General features: G+C 43.6%; 1 protein-coding gene across 1 annotated transcript in view; it reads left to right on the forward strand.

Moving 5' to 3' along the window:
• The window catches only part of DCAF4 (DDB1 and CUL4 associated factor 4), a 75,107-nt gene that overhangs the window by 15,562 nt on the left and 43,113 nt on the right, over nt 1–16,432 (forward strand). The window contains exons 3-7 of the mRNA XM_082275030.1: nt 1,824–1,909; nt 2,603–2,757; nt 4,089–4,171; nt 12,285–12,387; nt 12,518–12,661. Coding sequence (XP_082131156.1) covers nt 1,824–1,909; nt 2,603–2,757; nt 4,089–4,171; nt 12,285–12,387; nt 12,518–12,661 — 571 coding nt within the window. The remainder of the gene's footprint in view (nt 1–1,823; nt 1,910–2,602; nt 2,758–4,088; nt 4,172–12,284; nt 12,388–12,517; nt 12,662–16,432) is intronic.

Genomic DNA, 16,432 nt, shown 5'->3' on the forward strand with positions numbered 1-16,432 from the left:
AAAGGGATAAACTTTGATCTGCAGATGATGTCAGTCAAAGCAACTTGACTAGTAAATCAAAAATGACTTGTTTTCAATAAAATGTTTCTGTTTAATCCCTTAACTTCTAGTTTACTTTCATCAGCCCTAATTAACTCCTTATTCTCCCTCTTCGTTTAAATATTATTTTCCTGCTGGTTTTTGTTTGATTTGTTTTTTTGTTTCTGTTTTATTAATCATTAATTTTTAAACTTTTTTTGTTTTTGTTTTGTTTGTTAATATTTTTGCACATTTAACATATTTACACATTTCCCATTTAAAAAAAAAAAAAAATTTGAAATAAAAAAAAAAAAAAAAATTTGTAATAAAAACTTTTCAATGCTTTGTAACTTAAGTGTCATTTTAAAAAGAACAAAATACAGATATAAATATGCACTTTTTATTTGCAGTAACACTAGTTATTTTTAAACTAACACTGCTCAAAAAAAGAAAAAGTGCCTGTTTAGTTTTGTTGCAGTTTGTCTAAGGATTGTAAAAAAAAGTATTGTTATAAGGCAATATAAAAAGAAAAACGACAAAATAGGGAGATTGGTAGTCCCCCTGAAGGAATCAACTAAGGACACCAAGGTGGGTGGAAAACAAAAATTATCTTTATTAAAGCACATAAGCCAATTAAATCAAGAATAGTGTGAATAAGTGTGGCAAAACACAGAATAAAACATGGTTAAAAACAAGACAACACACAATGAGATAAAATATCAACCCGGGTTGAATGATGAAGGGCTAGTTAAATGGGGAGCACTGTGGTTAGTATTGATAGGCCAACTGGCTAATAGTAGTATTGCACAGTCCCAATAACAGCGGTCAAGCACAGTGGGGTATGGGTAAGGGAGAAGGTCCTGGTGGGGACAGTCCCATGTATTTGAAAATTGGATATCACCAAGTATGGTAGATCGGTAATGGGGGTGTACAAGATAACCCAATGGAGGGGCTGAGCCTGATGGTGCCAAAGCGATGACAGGTTGGGGGCAAACAGATAGGAGTTTGCTTAATAGATGGATTCCATATAAGTGGATGCAGTAGGTAATGTCACTGTATAAGCACCGTGATGGCGTACCAGATACCTCTAGATACCGTCCATGCTGTGTTGATCCAGGTCTCATCCAAGCCTGTAAGTAGATTCCCGGGGAAGATGGACCCTGTAGACTCGGCAGCAGTGCAAGCCCGTCCCGGCGTTCCTAGCAGATAGCTTTCCCTCCGTGAGCTCCCCTGAGAGAGGGGCGGGCAGTCAGATTGCGGCCCAACGTCACACCGGACGTGGGAGGCGGGGAACGTTTGCTGCGGCCGTTGGGACGCCCGGCGGTCAGGTGGTCACAATCCCATTGGTGGATGTCGAATGACGCTGGTGCTGACGCGTTTCACTGGCGTATCACCGGTTTCCTCAGAGCTAGAGATGGGGGTGTCCTGTAAGGCAACTTATAGAGGCCACTGATTGGGTACAGCTGTAGCTGAATTCCAAAGTAGACAGCATGTAGTACATTTTTTGGCCACTAGATGTCCTCGCTAGTGAAGATGAATAGACAGTTACTTCAACCCCATACAGGTCATTCACATTTCCCAAGGAGTGTATGCCAATTAGGCAAAACCTCCGACTTCCATGGGAAATAAAAAATAAAAGGTGATTAACCAATATTTACAATTTAAAAAAAACACAGGATATTAAAACCAATTGATTCAAGATGACTGATATATCCAGCTAATGCCTTCTGAATTTGGTTAATAGACCGGATATACAGTAGTATTACACACTAATACTACTAATGACATTTATTCCTTCTAACTAGGTATGGGTCAGGTATATCGGAATCGTCGGAGGCAAACACACCAGCAAGTTCTTCCTCTAGGGGTAATCAGAACTCTTCAGTGCCAGGTAACAGCAGTCTTTTTCATGCACAGTTTTTAGGAATTCATATTCTCATGAGCAACAACAGTGTTTTGTAAATGAAAACCAGAGAGACCGCAAACAAACAAAAGAGCAGATTTAAAATTAGTAATATTAAAAAAAGAGCAGGTTTAAATATAGTAACATTAAAGCGTAAAGAAAAAGAGTTAGGTGACAGAAGGGCTTGAATAGCTTCAGTGCTTTTACTGTGAACTTTGGGGATGACTTGCTCCACATTATCTGCAATTATGTAGGTCAGCAAGGACTTTTTTAATATGCATTATTTTTCACATATCTGCGTACCTCCGAAATGTCCTTACTTAAACAGTACTTTGCTAAGAGGATTTGTTTTCGTAAGTTAAATCCAGGCAGAATTCCCCAATACAGGAAAAATTTCTGGAGATTGCCACAGGTATTCTTCACTTGTACTTTTCACTGTTATATGTCTTCTCACTTCATTTCTAGACATACACTGCTGTATTAGTGTATTTTTATTTGTCTAGGATTTCTAGATACTGTATGAACTGTAGCCAGAAATCCACTAAACTTAGTAAATGTGGCATCTCTACTAGTCACATTTTATTTTTATTAGATGTAATACTTGTAACTGGTATCTGTGAAAAACTATTCTTTTCTTCCCCTTTTTTAAATCAGTTTTTTTTTTTTTTTAATTTCTTTTAGAACTTCCAGGATTTTACTATGACCCCGAAAAGAACAGGTATTTCCGCCTACTTCCAGGACACAATAACTGCAACCCTTTGACTAGGGAGGCTATAATACAGAAGGAAATGGAACAGAAAAGACTTCAACTTCTTGAAGAAGACAAAAACAGGAAGGTGGGTGCTGCAGTTGATATGGGATAAAGTATTGACAAGTGTTTTTACCCTATTTGGTAATGCATTAAAATTTATCATCCTATATTTAGTGTCCTGTGTTTACCTTTGATATCAATGGCTACTATGCTGTCCTTTAAAAAAAACTTAAACAGTTTAGTAGTGTAGCACAATTCCCAGTCGTTTTTCTGGATATGGGTCCCCCTGGGTTACCGCTAACAACAGCAGCACATTTAAGCATGTTTCTCCAAGTGTGAGCACTGAGACAATGACCAGTCCAGTATATATATATTTTTTTTATTTATTTAGGAACTTGGATGGGAGAAGGGATAAGTGGGATACTCCTTTAACTCAACTATGCACAATTTGGTGGACACACTTAAGAAGTACTGTTTGATGCTGGTTAACGCTGGCTGAATGCCTGCCAAAGCTGACTTGACGCTGGTTAACGCTGGCCGGATGTCAGTTAACCTGAAGTATTCTTGTAACTGAGCTTCAACTAAAGAAATCCTCTCTTAGCTGACTTAGGTACTCCTTCCTGAGGTAGCTACTCGTACACTTTTGCTGCACTGCTGAACGCTTCAGGGCCCACACTGGTACCCCCTTTCACTCCCTTATCTTCAGGGCTTAACACTTGGCACTCCCTTTCTATGCCACAACTACCAGTTAGCTGGTTCCTGGATCCCTTTGACCTTCTGGAGTGGCCCCCTCTCTTAGGCAGACCCCTGGGCAGATCTCGAGTACTCACAACACTGTTGTTCCTGGAAACTTCTGCCCAGCAGCTCCACTCAGTCAGCAACACTCTGGATCCCTTTCTGCAGCCCAGCTCAACCTCCGGTCCTTCAGGCCGACTGCCCAGGACACCTTCACTCGCTCTGACAGGAGGAGAGACAACCATCAGCCTCCTCCTGGGACTCTGCTTCCAGCCAAAGATGCTCTGTCACATGCTCCCACCAGGTTTATACCCAATCCCAAGGTGCATTGCGACGAACTCCGCCCATTGGGACAGCTATAAACCCTGGTGCGCTATTGGCCAGGATTCCTCCACCGTACAACAAGAGCCCTCATTGGATACAGTGGGGAGACTCCCCAGACTCAACAGACTACACCTGGAAACACATGACAGCCTGACTGATCAGGCATCCCTGATAAGCAGACAGGGCCACACATACTTTTCCTAGCACCTACCTAGGAGGGTGCTACAGTAGTGATAAAGATTTGAGACAAAATATTTAAATGTAATCATTAAATGTTGACCAGGCAAGATTGTCCTGTTTTAGTGTCTATTGCCAGTGCTGCTCTAAATGTTCAATAAATATTTTTGGTTTATTTAGAAATCCACCAGGCCTGGAGTAAATGCATCTATGCTTGTGTGGAAACGACAGCTTGGACTGATGCCATTTACAACCTACTGCAGGTAGGAATAACATAACAATATAAGGCCACTAATTTGCCCCTTCCTTTTTGTGTATTTTTGTTAACAGTAACATTTTTAGGATTGACTATTCAGTATTTCTTTATGGTACATCATGGGCACAGAGCAGCCAAAATAATTACTATCCGGGTTATGAACCTCCTATAGGTGAATGAACACTGGCAACCAAAAAGACAGGAAGTGCCCCTCTGTATAACCCCTCCCATACAGGAAGTACCTCAGTTTTTTCGCCAGTGTTTTAGAGGTGATGGTAATGGTTGGAGAAGCTCTCCATATTTTTAAAGAAGAAGAAAAAAGATTATGCTTCAATCTTGGTTAAGATCTCTGGATCCAAGGGGATTAGCAGTCAGGTCCATTCCAAAGTGGAAGACTAAAAGGAATTGTATCTGAGCCCTAATAAAGGGAAACGAGGTATTGCCTGTAATGCAACCCTCTTGGGAGCTGGACCCTGGGATCCGGATCCTTAGTAAGACTAATTCCAAAGGCGTTCCGGCAGGGTGCCCTACAGGTACAAGGGAGTGGCACCAAAAATTTGGGGGAACCCTAATTTTTTTTTATTGGTCCTTGAAGGTTGACAAGTGACAGAACCCGCCATGATGTTTGAAGATTGGATTCTAGTTATAGGCAGAATCCTGCGGCAGTAATAGTAAGTTCACTTTAATTATGATGCACTGTTACCTTCTAATTTAACAGATACCGGGTGCCATGTTTTCGGTCTCCACTACAGGCAGTATGTGTATTCAGCTGTAGCATGCGTTCCTTGAATGACTTACATTTTTCTGCTCTCAACTCCCCTGATGCTTGGCGAGCAGCAGGACTTTGTACATCCCACCCACGCATCCACTTACCCTCTGTGGCTCTAGGTTCAGGGAGCACTTTTGGTGGCCATCCCTGCGGTGGGAGATCACGCACGCAAGTTCAGCCTTTTTACACACATGGCATGCGGACTTTCACATAGCAGGCTGCACATGCATAATAAGGGGCAGGGACGTTGTGGCATTTGAGGAGTGTTCCCGGCGGCGTGAGCTTCTGTCAGAAACTGGATGGGACACAGAGCAGCTGCAGCTGGATGCGTGGGTCACAATAAAGAGTTCCTCAAGTTTTCTTGTCTGGAGCAATGTCCTCCAGGTAAAAGAGGGGGGGGGGGACACAGCGAGAAGGGGCACAAGAGTGCTGCCGTCAGGATTGAAAGATCCTAGCCATGCATCCTTTGTGTTAACCTCCCCTGAGAGGCCAGTCTGAGCCATTAGTGTTGTCAGGCATAGTAGCCACATCTAGTGGTCACCAAGGACGATTTGGCATCAGCTTTAGCTGGCCTTGACGGAAAATTGCTGGCATGATTGCTTCAGAGGGAGGAAACATGATAGATCCCCTTCTCCTGAGCCCCCCCCCCCCATGTTTTAGTTCAGGATTGGGCAGAGGATGTGGTAGAAGTAGCTGTAAATGGCTTAGAAGAAGGCCAAGCAGAGGATTCCACTTCTGGGAAGTCAGGGTCTGAGGAACCATTCTCGATCTCTCAATCCCAGAGATTGTTAATTAAGTCACTCACGGAAATGGTCCAGTCTGGATTTAAATCACCTCCCTTAGAGATTTCTGAAGTCTTTTTTTCCTCATTAGGCTCATTATGCCTCCTCAAAATTCTCAGACTACAGATGCCAGTCTCTCTGGCTGGGAAGAGTTCTGGAGGAATCCACTGTCCAAGGGAAATGGCCGTGGTTAGAAAGGAGCTTCCCCATCAATATCCTGGAAATCCGAGCGGTTTGTCGGCATTAAGGTACTGGATCCCCAGGTTTCGGGGTTGCCCCGTCAGGGTACAATCCGACAATGCCACGGCTGTGGCCTATATCAACCGTCAGGGGGGCACCAAGAGTCAGTCAGCCCAGAAGGGGGTGGGTCAAATCCTACTCTGGGCGGAGAAATTTGTTCCATGTCTGTCGGCGGTTTTCATTCCAGGAATAGAGAACTGGCAGGCAGACTTTCTGAGTCACCAGCAGATGTTTTTAGGGGAATGGTCCTTACATCCCGAGATCTTTGCATTAATTTGTCAACGCTGGGGGGACCCAGAGGTAGATCTATTGGCATTCTGGTTTAACAACAAGTTAGACATATTTGTGTCCAGGCCCAGGGATCCGCTTGTAGTTGGAGTGGATGCCTTGGTGACTCCCTGGGAGCAGTTCTCCCTGATCTATGCCTTTCCCCCAGTTCAGCTGCTGCCATGACTTCTGTGCAGGATTCAGGAAGAAGGGAAACCAGTAATCCCAGGAGGATTTTGTACACGCAAATTCTAAGGTTGGCGGTGAGAAGGCCATGGGTTCTCCCACTGCGTCCAGACCTGCTGTCGCAGGGTCCAATATTCCACCCTGCTTTACAATCTCTAAATTTGGCCATCTGGAAGTCTTACATTTCTTGGTGTGAGGCCAGGAAGTGGCATCTCCGTGAATATATCATTGGGAGAATTCTAGCCGCCTCGCGTGTAGGGGTAGATATGAAGCTAGCCTTCTACACTATCAGCCTTGTCAGGCTTTTTTCAAAGACTGATTGCTTCCCATTCTTTGGTCCGAGCCTTTATACAAGGGGTGCTATGTATGCTTCCGCTAGTTAGGCCACCGTTGTGTCCTTGGGATTTAAATTTAGTCCTGACATTTCTACAGAAACAACCTTTTGAGCCCATTTGGCATATTCCTCTGGTTCTTTTGAACAGAAAGTTAGTCTTTTTGGTTGCATTAACTTCAGCTAGAAGAGTATCAGAGTTAGTGGCTGTTTCTTGTAAGGAGCCATTTTTGATCTTACATCAAGATAGGGGGATTCTATGTCCACACCCAAGGTTTTTGCCCAAGGTGGTGTCCGCTTTTCATTTGAACATTATACTGCCTTCCTTCGTTCCAAATCCTCAAACAGCAGAGGGAAAGTTGTTATACTCTCCCAATGTAGTACGTGCATTTAAGGTCTGTTTGAGGATGTTCGCTCAGATTCGGAAGACCAACCTTTTGTTCGTGCTGCCAGAAGGGCTCAGGAAAGGGCAGGCAGCATCTAGGTCTACAATTTCTCAGTGAGTTCGCCAGGTTTTTAGCCAGGGGTATGGTTTAAAGGGGGGAAGGTTCCACCTTTTCTGGTAAAGACACACTCTAACAGAAGAGTAGGTGCTTCTTGGGCAGTTCGCTATCAAGCTTCTATGGCTCAGATTTGCAGGGCTGCTACTTGGTCTTCAGTACATACATCCACTAGATTCTATCAGGTGGATGTTAGCACCCGGGAGGATTCTGCATTTGGCCACAGTGTTCTGTAGGCAGCTATGTAGATCTTTTCGGTCTGATGGCTGTTTTTTCGTATTTAGTGTCCCCCTCCCCTCAAGTACATTGCTTTGGGACCTCCCAGATAGTAATTATTATGGCTGCTCTGTCTCCCGTGATGTACGATAAATAAGTTTGGATTTTTCCTACAGCTTACCTGTAAAATGCTTTTCTTGGAGTACATCACGGGACACAGAGGTCCCTCCCCTCTTGTCTAGGATGTTTATTGCTTGCTACAAAACTTAGGTACTTCCTATATGGGAGGGGTTATATAGAGGGGGACTTCTGTCTTTTTGATTGCCAGTGTCCATTCACCTATAGGTGGCGTATAACCCAGATAGTAATTAATATGGCTGCTCTGTGTCCCGTGATGTACTCCAAGAAAATAATTTTACAGGTGAGCTGTAGGAAAAAATCCAATCATTACCCCATTTCTCATAAGGGTAAAACAAATGTTATTGCCTAAGCATAATTTTACAACTTTGACGTGTTAGTAAACCCGTACATATCATCAAAACTACTTTGTACATCCAGGTGTATTATACTTTGTTTTCTTCAGGACAAATTGGGCTTTCATTTGGTGGTAAATGGTAGAGGATATCTTCTGCCTTTTTTTTTATTATCATCAAAGGAAAATTGGCCCAACATAGTGAAAAAAATAAATATATATATATATATATATATATATATATACACACAGTGCCTTGCGAAAGTATTCGGCCCCCATGAACTTTGCGACCTTTTGCCACATTTCAGGCTTCAACAGTTTCTCCCGGCCGCCCGAAGTCTCTGCGCTCCAAGTCCCAACGGCTGTCCGTGGGGCACAAGCGCAGTAGCGCAATCCCACGGACACAGGGACTGGACGCAGAGACACTTGTACTTTATTACAAAGGATTAGTATGTTTCCGTAGTAAGGCCGTAAGGCCCAGAAACCATAGTGCGGATTTTGCTTTTCTATCCTACCTAAAACCCACTGACACTAATTTAAAAAATGCTTTTTTAAAAAAATAAATAAATCCTGCCCAAAATATACTTGTGTTGACCTTTGACCCTTACTAAAACCCACTGACACTAATTTAAAAAATGCTTTTTTAAAAAAATAAATCCTGCCCAAATTATACTTATGTTGACCTTTGACCCTTACTTGACCCATCAGAAACTGGCACTAACCTAGATTAAACCTTGTTCTATGTATTTTTTTATTTTTCATTATTATTATTATTTTTTTTATTTTACACACAGTTTTGTTTAATTTTTTTCTCTGCAAGGAGAGAGAGAGAGATACAACGTATCTCCCCCCCTCCATTCACAGAGAGAGAAAACAGGGGTGGGCTTCAAAGTGACTGATCAATGTGATAGCCAATTAGAGGCTATCACAGCCATCAGGTGACCTGGAACCTGCAGTTCCAGGTCCCCGATCGTTAGTATGGGAACCGGGGACCCCAGTCTCTTTGTTGGGAGTGCACTGTGCGACACACTCCTAGCATTAGGGATGCACTGATACCTGTCTTTTACCGGCGTGTACGAGTACCGATATTTGTACTCAAGTACTTGCTGATACAAATTACAGATACAGTTGGGCAAAAAAGTATTTAGTCAGCCACCAATTGTGCATGTTCTCCCACTTAAAAAGATGAGAGAGGCCTGTAACTTTCATCATAGGTATACTTCAACTACGAGAGACAAAATGAGAAAAAAAATCCTGAAAATCTCAATGTCTGATTTTTAAAGATTTTTTTTTAAAAATTATGGTGGAAAAATAAGTATTTGGTCATTGCCTTTGTTGGCAATCACAGAGGTCAAACATTTTCCATAATTCTTCACAAGATTTTCACACAATGTTGCTGGTATTTTGGCCCATGCCTCCATGCCAGATCTCCTTTACAGCGGTGATGTTTTGGGGCTGTCGCTGGGCAACACAGACTTTCAACTCCCTCCAAAGGTTTTCTATGGGGTTGAGATCTGGAGACTGGCTAGGCCACTCCAGGACCTTGAAATGCTTCTTACGAAGCCACACCTTCATTGCCATGATGGTGTGTTTGGGATCATTGTCATGCTGAAAGACCCAGCCACGTTTCATCTTCAATGCCCTTGCTGATGGAAAGAGGTTTTCACTCAAAATCTCACGATACATGGCCTCATTAATTCTTTCCTTTGCACAGATCAGTCGTCCTGGTGCCTTTGCAGAAAAACTGCCCCAAAGCATGATGTTTCCATCCCCATTCTTCACAGTAGGGATGGTGTTCTTTGGATGCAACTCAGCATTCTTTCTCCTCCAAACACGACCAGTTGAGTTTTTACCAAAAAGTTCTACTTTGGTTTCATCTGACCATATGACATTCTCCAAACCCTCTTCTGGATCATCCAAATGCTCTCTAGCAAACTTCAGACGGGCCCGGACATGTACTGGCTTAAGCAGGGGGACATGTCTGGCACTGCAGAATTTGAGTCCCTGGCGACGTAGTGTGTTACTGATGGTAGCCTTTGTTACTTTGGTCCCAGCTCTCTGCTGGTCATTCACTAGGTCCCCCTGTGTTGTTCTGGGATTTTTGCTCACCGTTCTTGTGATCATTTTGACCCCGCGGGTTGAGATCTTGCGTGGAGCCCCAGATCGAGGGAGATTATCAGTGGTCTTGTATGGCTTCCCTTTTCTAATAATTGCTCCCACAGTTGATTTCTTCAGACCAAGCTGCTTGCCTATTGCAGATTCAGTCTTCCCAGCCTGGTACAGGTCTACCATTTTGTTTCTGGTGTCCTTCGACAGCTTTTTGGTCTTGTCCATAGTGGAGTTTGGAGTGTGACTGTTTGAGATTGTGGACAGGTGTCTTTTATACTGATAAGTTCAAACAGGTGCCATTAATACAGGTAACGAGTGGAGGACAGAGGAACCTCTTAAAGAAGAAGTTACAGGTCTGTGAGAGCAAGAAATCTTGCTTGTTTGTAGGTGACCAAATACTTATTTTACCGAGGAATTTATCAATTAATTCATTAGAAATCCTACAATGTGATTTCCTTGATTCTTTCCCCCTATTCTGGCTCTCATAGTTGAAGTGTACCTATGATGAAAAATTACAGGCCTCTCTCTCATCTTTTTAAATTGGAGAACTTGCACAATTGGTGGCTGTCTAAATATTTTTTTGTCCAACTGTACATTTGCGGTGCAATTTGAGACCATACAAAGTGAATGGACTCAAATCGCCTCCCAAAGAATCGCATGTGATTTGAACAGGAATGTGGTGCGTTTCCTGTGTGAACCCAGGCTGAAGTCTGGGGTCACACAGAAGCAGTATATGTTTTGTATAGTTGGGAAAAGGGTTAGAGGCTCTGTGTGGGTTTTATTGCCTTTTTGTTCTGGTGTCACCGGGCCTAATTTCTTGTCCTCTCCTTAGGAAAGCAAGTGAAGCACATCTACCCATTAGGGTCACAGGTAGCTATAAAACCCCAACAAAGGTTCTAGCTCTACGCAGAACTAACTATTCTTTTTTTCAGACTGTTTAACCACTTAAGCCCCGGAGGATTTGGTTGCACGAAGACCAGGGCCTATTTTGCGATTCGGCACTGCGTGACTTTAACAGACAATTGCGCGGTCGCCGGTGCGATTTTTACTTTTTGCGCTATAAACAAAAAAAGAGCAACAATTTTGAAAAAAAAAATTTTCACATTTTTTTTATATGAAATTCTCAAAAAGAAAATGTAAAAATCTAAATTTTTTAACATTTTAGGCCAATTTGTTTTCTGCTACATATTTTTGGTTAAAAAAAATCGCAATAAGCGTATTTTGATTGGTTTGCGCAAAAGTTATTGCATTTACGAACTACGGGAAAGATTTATGTCATTTTTATTGTTTTTTTTCTTAACTAGTAATGGCGATCTGCGATTTTTTTTATTTTTTTTTTGCGGGACTGCGACATTGCGGCGGACAGATCGGACCCCTGACTGACATTTTTGACACTTTGGGAGAACCAGTGACATTTCTACAGTAATTAGTGCTATAAAATATGCACTGTTACTGTAAAAAATGACACTGGCAGGGAAGGGGTTAACTTTATTAGTGATCAAGGGGTTAAGTGTGTCCCTAGGGGCGTAATTCTAACTGTCAAGGGACGTGGCTTGTGATGTAACTACAGGCATATGATCCTACATAGCAGGATCATATAGTCTCTGCAGTTACACCAGGGAGAATGACAGACGGCTTTGTTTACATTAGCCGCCTGCCTTTCTCCCTCTCCACCGGGAGATCGCGAGTGGCCGGCGGACATTGGAGCCGCTGGTCACTTGTGCGGGGAAGGCAGGGAACGAGCGGGGGCGGGAGCGCGCCTTCGGCGGCGGCGCGCTCGCCCCCAGAGGCTCGGGGGCGAGCGACGTAACGATAGGTCGCTTTGCCCAGGAGGGGCTGACCGCCGCAGTACATAGTCGTGCGGCAGTCGGCAAGTGGTTAATATGCATTTATTTTCTTATATGAAATAAAGCCCTGAAGAGGTGGGTGCATTTTTAACCCCCTAAAATGTGTTGTCATCTTTTTCATATTATTATCATTGAACAAGTCTTCCCTAAAGACTTGTCTGCTGGCATACCTCTTCCTTGTTAGTTATAGAATTACATTTGAAGGACCTTACCTTATTGGTTCTGACTTAGGCTGAGTAGTGTACATAAAAACCATTGCTTGACCCCAAAATTCACAAGTCATAATCATTTTTGCAGTGTCCTTTTTTACTCATCAAGAACCATTACATCCACCTACCTGCATATAATTTCATTTTTTCCACAACTGTCTGTGCATCAATATAGTGTTTCTTTTGTGGCAGACGTGTCCATGAACTCAAAGTGAACTGTATGCAGAGAAAGGAAGTCCATATTGTCAACCCTGAGCCTGTTGGTCCAGGAACACACAAGTTCGAGTTTATTCTGGTAGGTTTACAATATAAAAATATTTATTCTCAGGCTGTACACATAAAAGGACAGTTTCTAATGTTGGTACGTTTATATCTGTGTTTTAATTACCTAATCTGCAGTGGTGATCACATTGTACATTTTTCAGGCAGATTCATCATGCCAAAGATTATTTGCAGTAAGTGATATGGAGAATGGGTTCTGTAAATATGGTCTTCTGAACCTTAACGGACTGTGGAAAAATGTGCCCACTGTGGAAAGTCACGACAATCCCTACTTTACAAATCACAAGGTATTAAAAGATTAGTGGGTGAGGAACCTGCATTGTCAGTCTCTACTGCATCACATGTTTATTGTTTACAAATATGATAATGTTGTATGTAGTGTAGCAGTGCAGTATACTGTATGTTTGCACTATCATAGTGACATGCAGACAAATGTATATTTTGAACAAACATGTTATGATGTAATTAGGATGTTTATTTTGTTCACCTAATGGTTCTGATTTAGAGGTGGTATTTGCCAATGTGATGTAGGAGATGATTGCACTGTTGAAATCCTGATGTGAAGGCTCCCTCTGAGAAAATTCAATACTGTAAGTGCAAGAAGGGTGCCTGTGACACTGTAGGTCGTAGGTTGAGTACCAGATGTCTAAAATATGCAACATTGTTAGACATAAATGACTGAATCATTTTCTTTATTTTGACCTTGTGATCCTGCCAGCAGTGCACTTCCTGCCCAGGGCTGACTCTGCCTACTCACTGTCCATCTATAGAGTAGCCGTGTTCTCCCCAATGTCCTCTTATGTTTTGACCTACAGGATGACCTCCTGAGGTGAATCTGGTGCTACATCATTATTGGGAGAGGATGCAGCTGCTGGAAGTAGAGTTGCATAGTCTTTAAGGAACAGAAGTGTAGCTACTGTATGTGCAAATTCAAAAATGACATATATAATGCAGTCTGTCAGTAGCATTAATACAGCAGTTTTTCTTTTGTTCCCTCCATAACATTTTTTTTTTTTTTTTTTATAAGATTTTCAGTGCAGATTCAGTTTAATCAGAAGCACATCTGTTACCCACTTGCCAACTAGCTTTACTGCTACAGGGTGGCCGCTCTGTGCAGAATAACGTGTGTCAATATACATATATATATATATATATATATATATATATATATATATGTGTGTGTGTGTGTGTGTGTGTGTGTGTGTGTGTGTGTGTGTGTGTGTGTAATTCTGCATCTCCGGGTAGGGGCAATGCTGTGATTTATCACAACACATACCATTCATCGCGTCCTGGCCAGTGACTGACCACAGGCACCCGGCGATCGTCTCTGAGTCTCATGGAACACAGCTCTGTGAGTGTAAACAGCAGGGAGCTGTGTTCACTGAGATGGGATCTAGTTGGCTTTTCATTCCCTGCTAATCAGGGATGAAAACCACTAGATACCCAGTAAAAGGAGCACAGATTACACACACACACACACACTCTTGTTAGACACATATTTAACATCCTTATTCACTCTAGATGTTAACCCCTTCTGCCCAGTGTCATTGGTACAGTGACAGTGCATATTATTAGCATTGATCATTGTAATAATGGCACTGATGATGTCAGTTAGTTCCCACAAAGTGTGAGATTGTCCACCGCATTATCGCAGTCCTGTTATAAGCTGCTGATCACCGCCATTACTAGTATAAAAATATAAATAAATAAAAACTCCAGTATGTATCCTATAGTTCGTAGAAGCCATAACTTTCACACAAACTAATCAATATATACTTATTGGGATGTTTTGGCCAAAATTTATGAAGATATTTTATTTAATTTTTTTTTATGAGGTTTGTTTTATACCAGAAAGTAGAAATATATATAATTTTATTTTTAAATTGTCAGTCTATTTTCTTTTTTATAATCAAAAACCCAGAGGTAATCAAATACAACCAAAATAAAGCTCTATTTGTGTGAAAAAAAAGTTTTGTTTGGGTACAACGTTGCATGACCATGCAATTGTCAGTTAAACAAGCGCAGTGCCGCATAGGAAAAAATGGACTGGTCACGAAGGGGGGTAAATCTTCCTGAGGGCAAGTGGTTACTTTGTTTTGACTATCCAGCCATGTGCTGCTTTTCATTGAGTGTTTATAAATATGGTGGGAGCTGGCAGTGTGCTTTGTTAGACCCGGTTCACACTTCTGCGTGTGCCGGGTTCGCATGTCATGTCGGAGCGCACTGCTCCGACATGACATGCGATCAGCTGTGCGGTGCGAGTTTAGCCATACAGTTTGTATGGCTAAATTCGCACCGCACCCACAGCAAAGACGCACAGGAGGCATTTTTGCTGCCGCATCAGGATCGGATCGCACAGCGGTTCACACTTGTGCGATCCGATCCTGTGCGAACTGCACGATCGCACTGCGATATGCGATCAAACTGGGGGTGTCGTTAAGATTACATTGACACCCCCAGCGGATCGCATATGGCAGTGTGAACTGCCCGGGGTGCGTGTGCGATGCGGGAACAGGCTGCGAATTCGCAGCCTTCCCGCATCGCAATAGTGTGAATCGAGCCTTAGGCAAACTTTATAAAATTATTTGTGTCAGGGCCGGTTCACATTCGTGCGATGCCAGACATTGCATGTGATTCACACTGCATTGCTGTGCATAACACATGCGATGTCTGGCTGACAAACTGGCTAAATTCCCATCGCATTCAAGCCAAACTCGTGCAGGACCCTTTTCTCTTTCATTCATTGACGAACACAGCTTCAGATCTTCATACCGTTGGGTTATACTGCCCCCCTACAAGAGTAAGACACTAGGCAGAAAAAAAGTCTGGCTACGCCCATGGACAGTCCTAGGGGGTATACTCCCTCTCTCTGCTATAGGCACTCAGTCTTTTTCTGCTTAGTCAGGAATAAGGACCTAGTTCCTTCCTGGAATCTCTGGTCCTGGCAATTTTTTCTTATTGGATCGAAAAAAAAAATTCTCCTGGATTTTTCCTGTGAGATCTACAATCAACTGCCAGATTGGGCGACGGGCTGGATAATCTAGATCCAGTGGTCACCCCAGTCTGTCCAGCGAGTGCACACAGACCTCAGCCCTGCACTAGGTTGGCCACGACTGGATGGGGGCTGGCCTGCGAGGTTGCATACGACCGGGTCTCGGCCCGAATCATAACGTTCCTCCTGGCCGACAGCCCCCCCCCCCATTTCGATGCAGAGGGGTTCTGTCTGGAGCAATGCCGGTCTGGTTCCTGGTCTGTTGAGTAGCGGTCCCCCCTCTCCCCCTGGAGGGTTTTGGGGTGGACGACATGGGCCTCTTCTTGGGACGGTCGGACCCCCGGGTTCCCGTCCAGCACCCCCCTTGTCATCTGTCCCCCATCCTACCCCCCCTCCACATATGTTGGGGCTGTTTGGGTGGTCTGGTCCACCTCCTGAAGTGGGAGCAGGGCTGTGGAGCCCTGTGGGTGGCGATTGCGGGAGCCCCTCCTCATCTCCTGGTGCTGACTCCTGGTTCCTTTCACTTCCTGATTGCCGCACGTGGAGTGCAGATTATCCCGGTGGCTGCAGGTGCCTGTTTCTGCTGGGTGGTGAGTCTGGGGAGTTCTCTCCCTCCCTGCTGGGGATCGCTTGGTGCTTGTGCATTGCGACTGGGTTGTGCTGCCAGCGCTATGGGGGTTGTCCCTTCCCAGAATCCTCTGATAGTGAGGATGATTCCATCACGTCTGCACGAAAAGGCGCTGGTGGAAGCACTGATTGTATCTCTGCGTGAGACCTTGAAAATGGAGGATGCAAATGCGACGGAGGCACAGGTTCTCTTTGGCACTCACAAGCCACCCAGAGCGGAAAAGGTGTTTCCTTTCCCCGCCTATTTTGACAGAATTGTTGCTAAAGAGTGGGGACGACCCAAGCATCCCCGTTGGGTCCCTAAGCTCTTTACTAGGTGTTTGAGGGGTCCCTTCTTAAGAAGTGGACTGTTCCACCGGTGGTGGACCCTCCAGTTTCCAGATTGAACAAGGCAACCATGATTCCGGTTGAAGAGTCCCTGGCCTTTAAGGATCCGGCT

Source organism: Pelophylax lessonae (genome assembly GCF_965119305.1).
Source record: "Pelophylax lessonae genome assembly, chromosome: 13".
Lineage (NCBI taxonomy): Eukaryota > Metazoa > Chordata > Amphibia > Anura > Ranidae > Pelophylax > Pelophylax lessonae.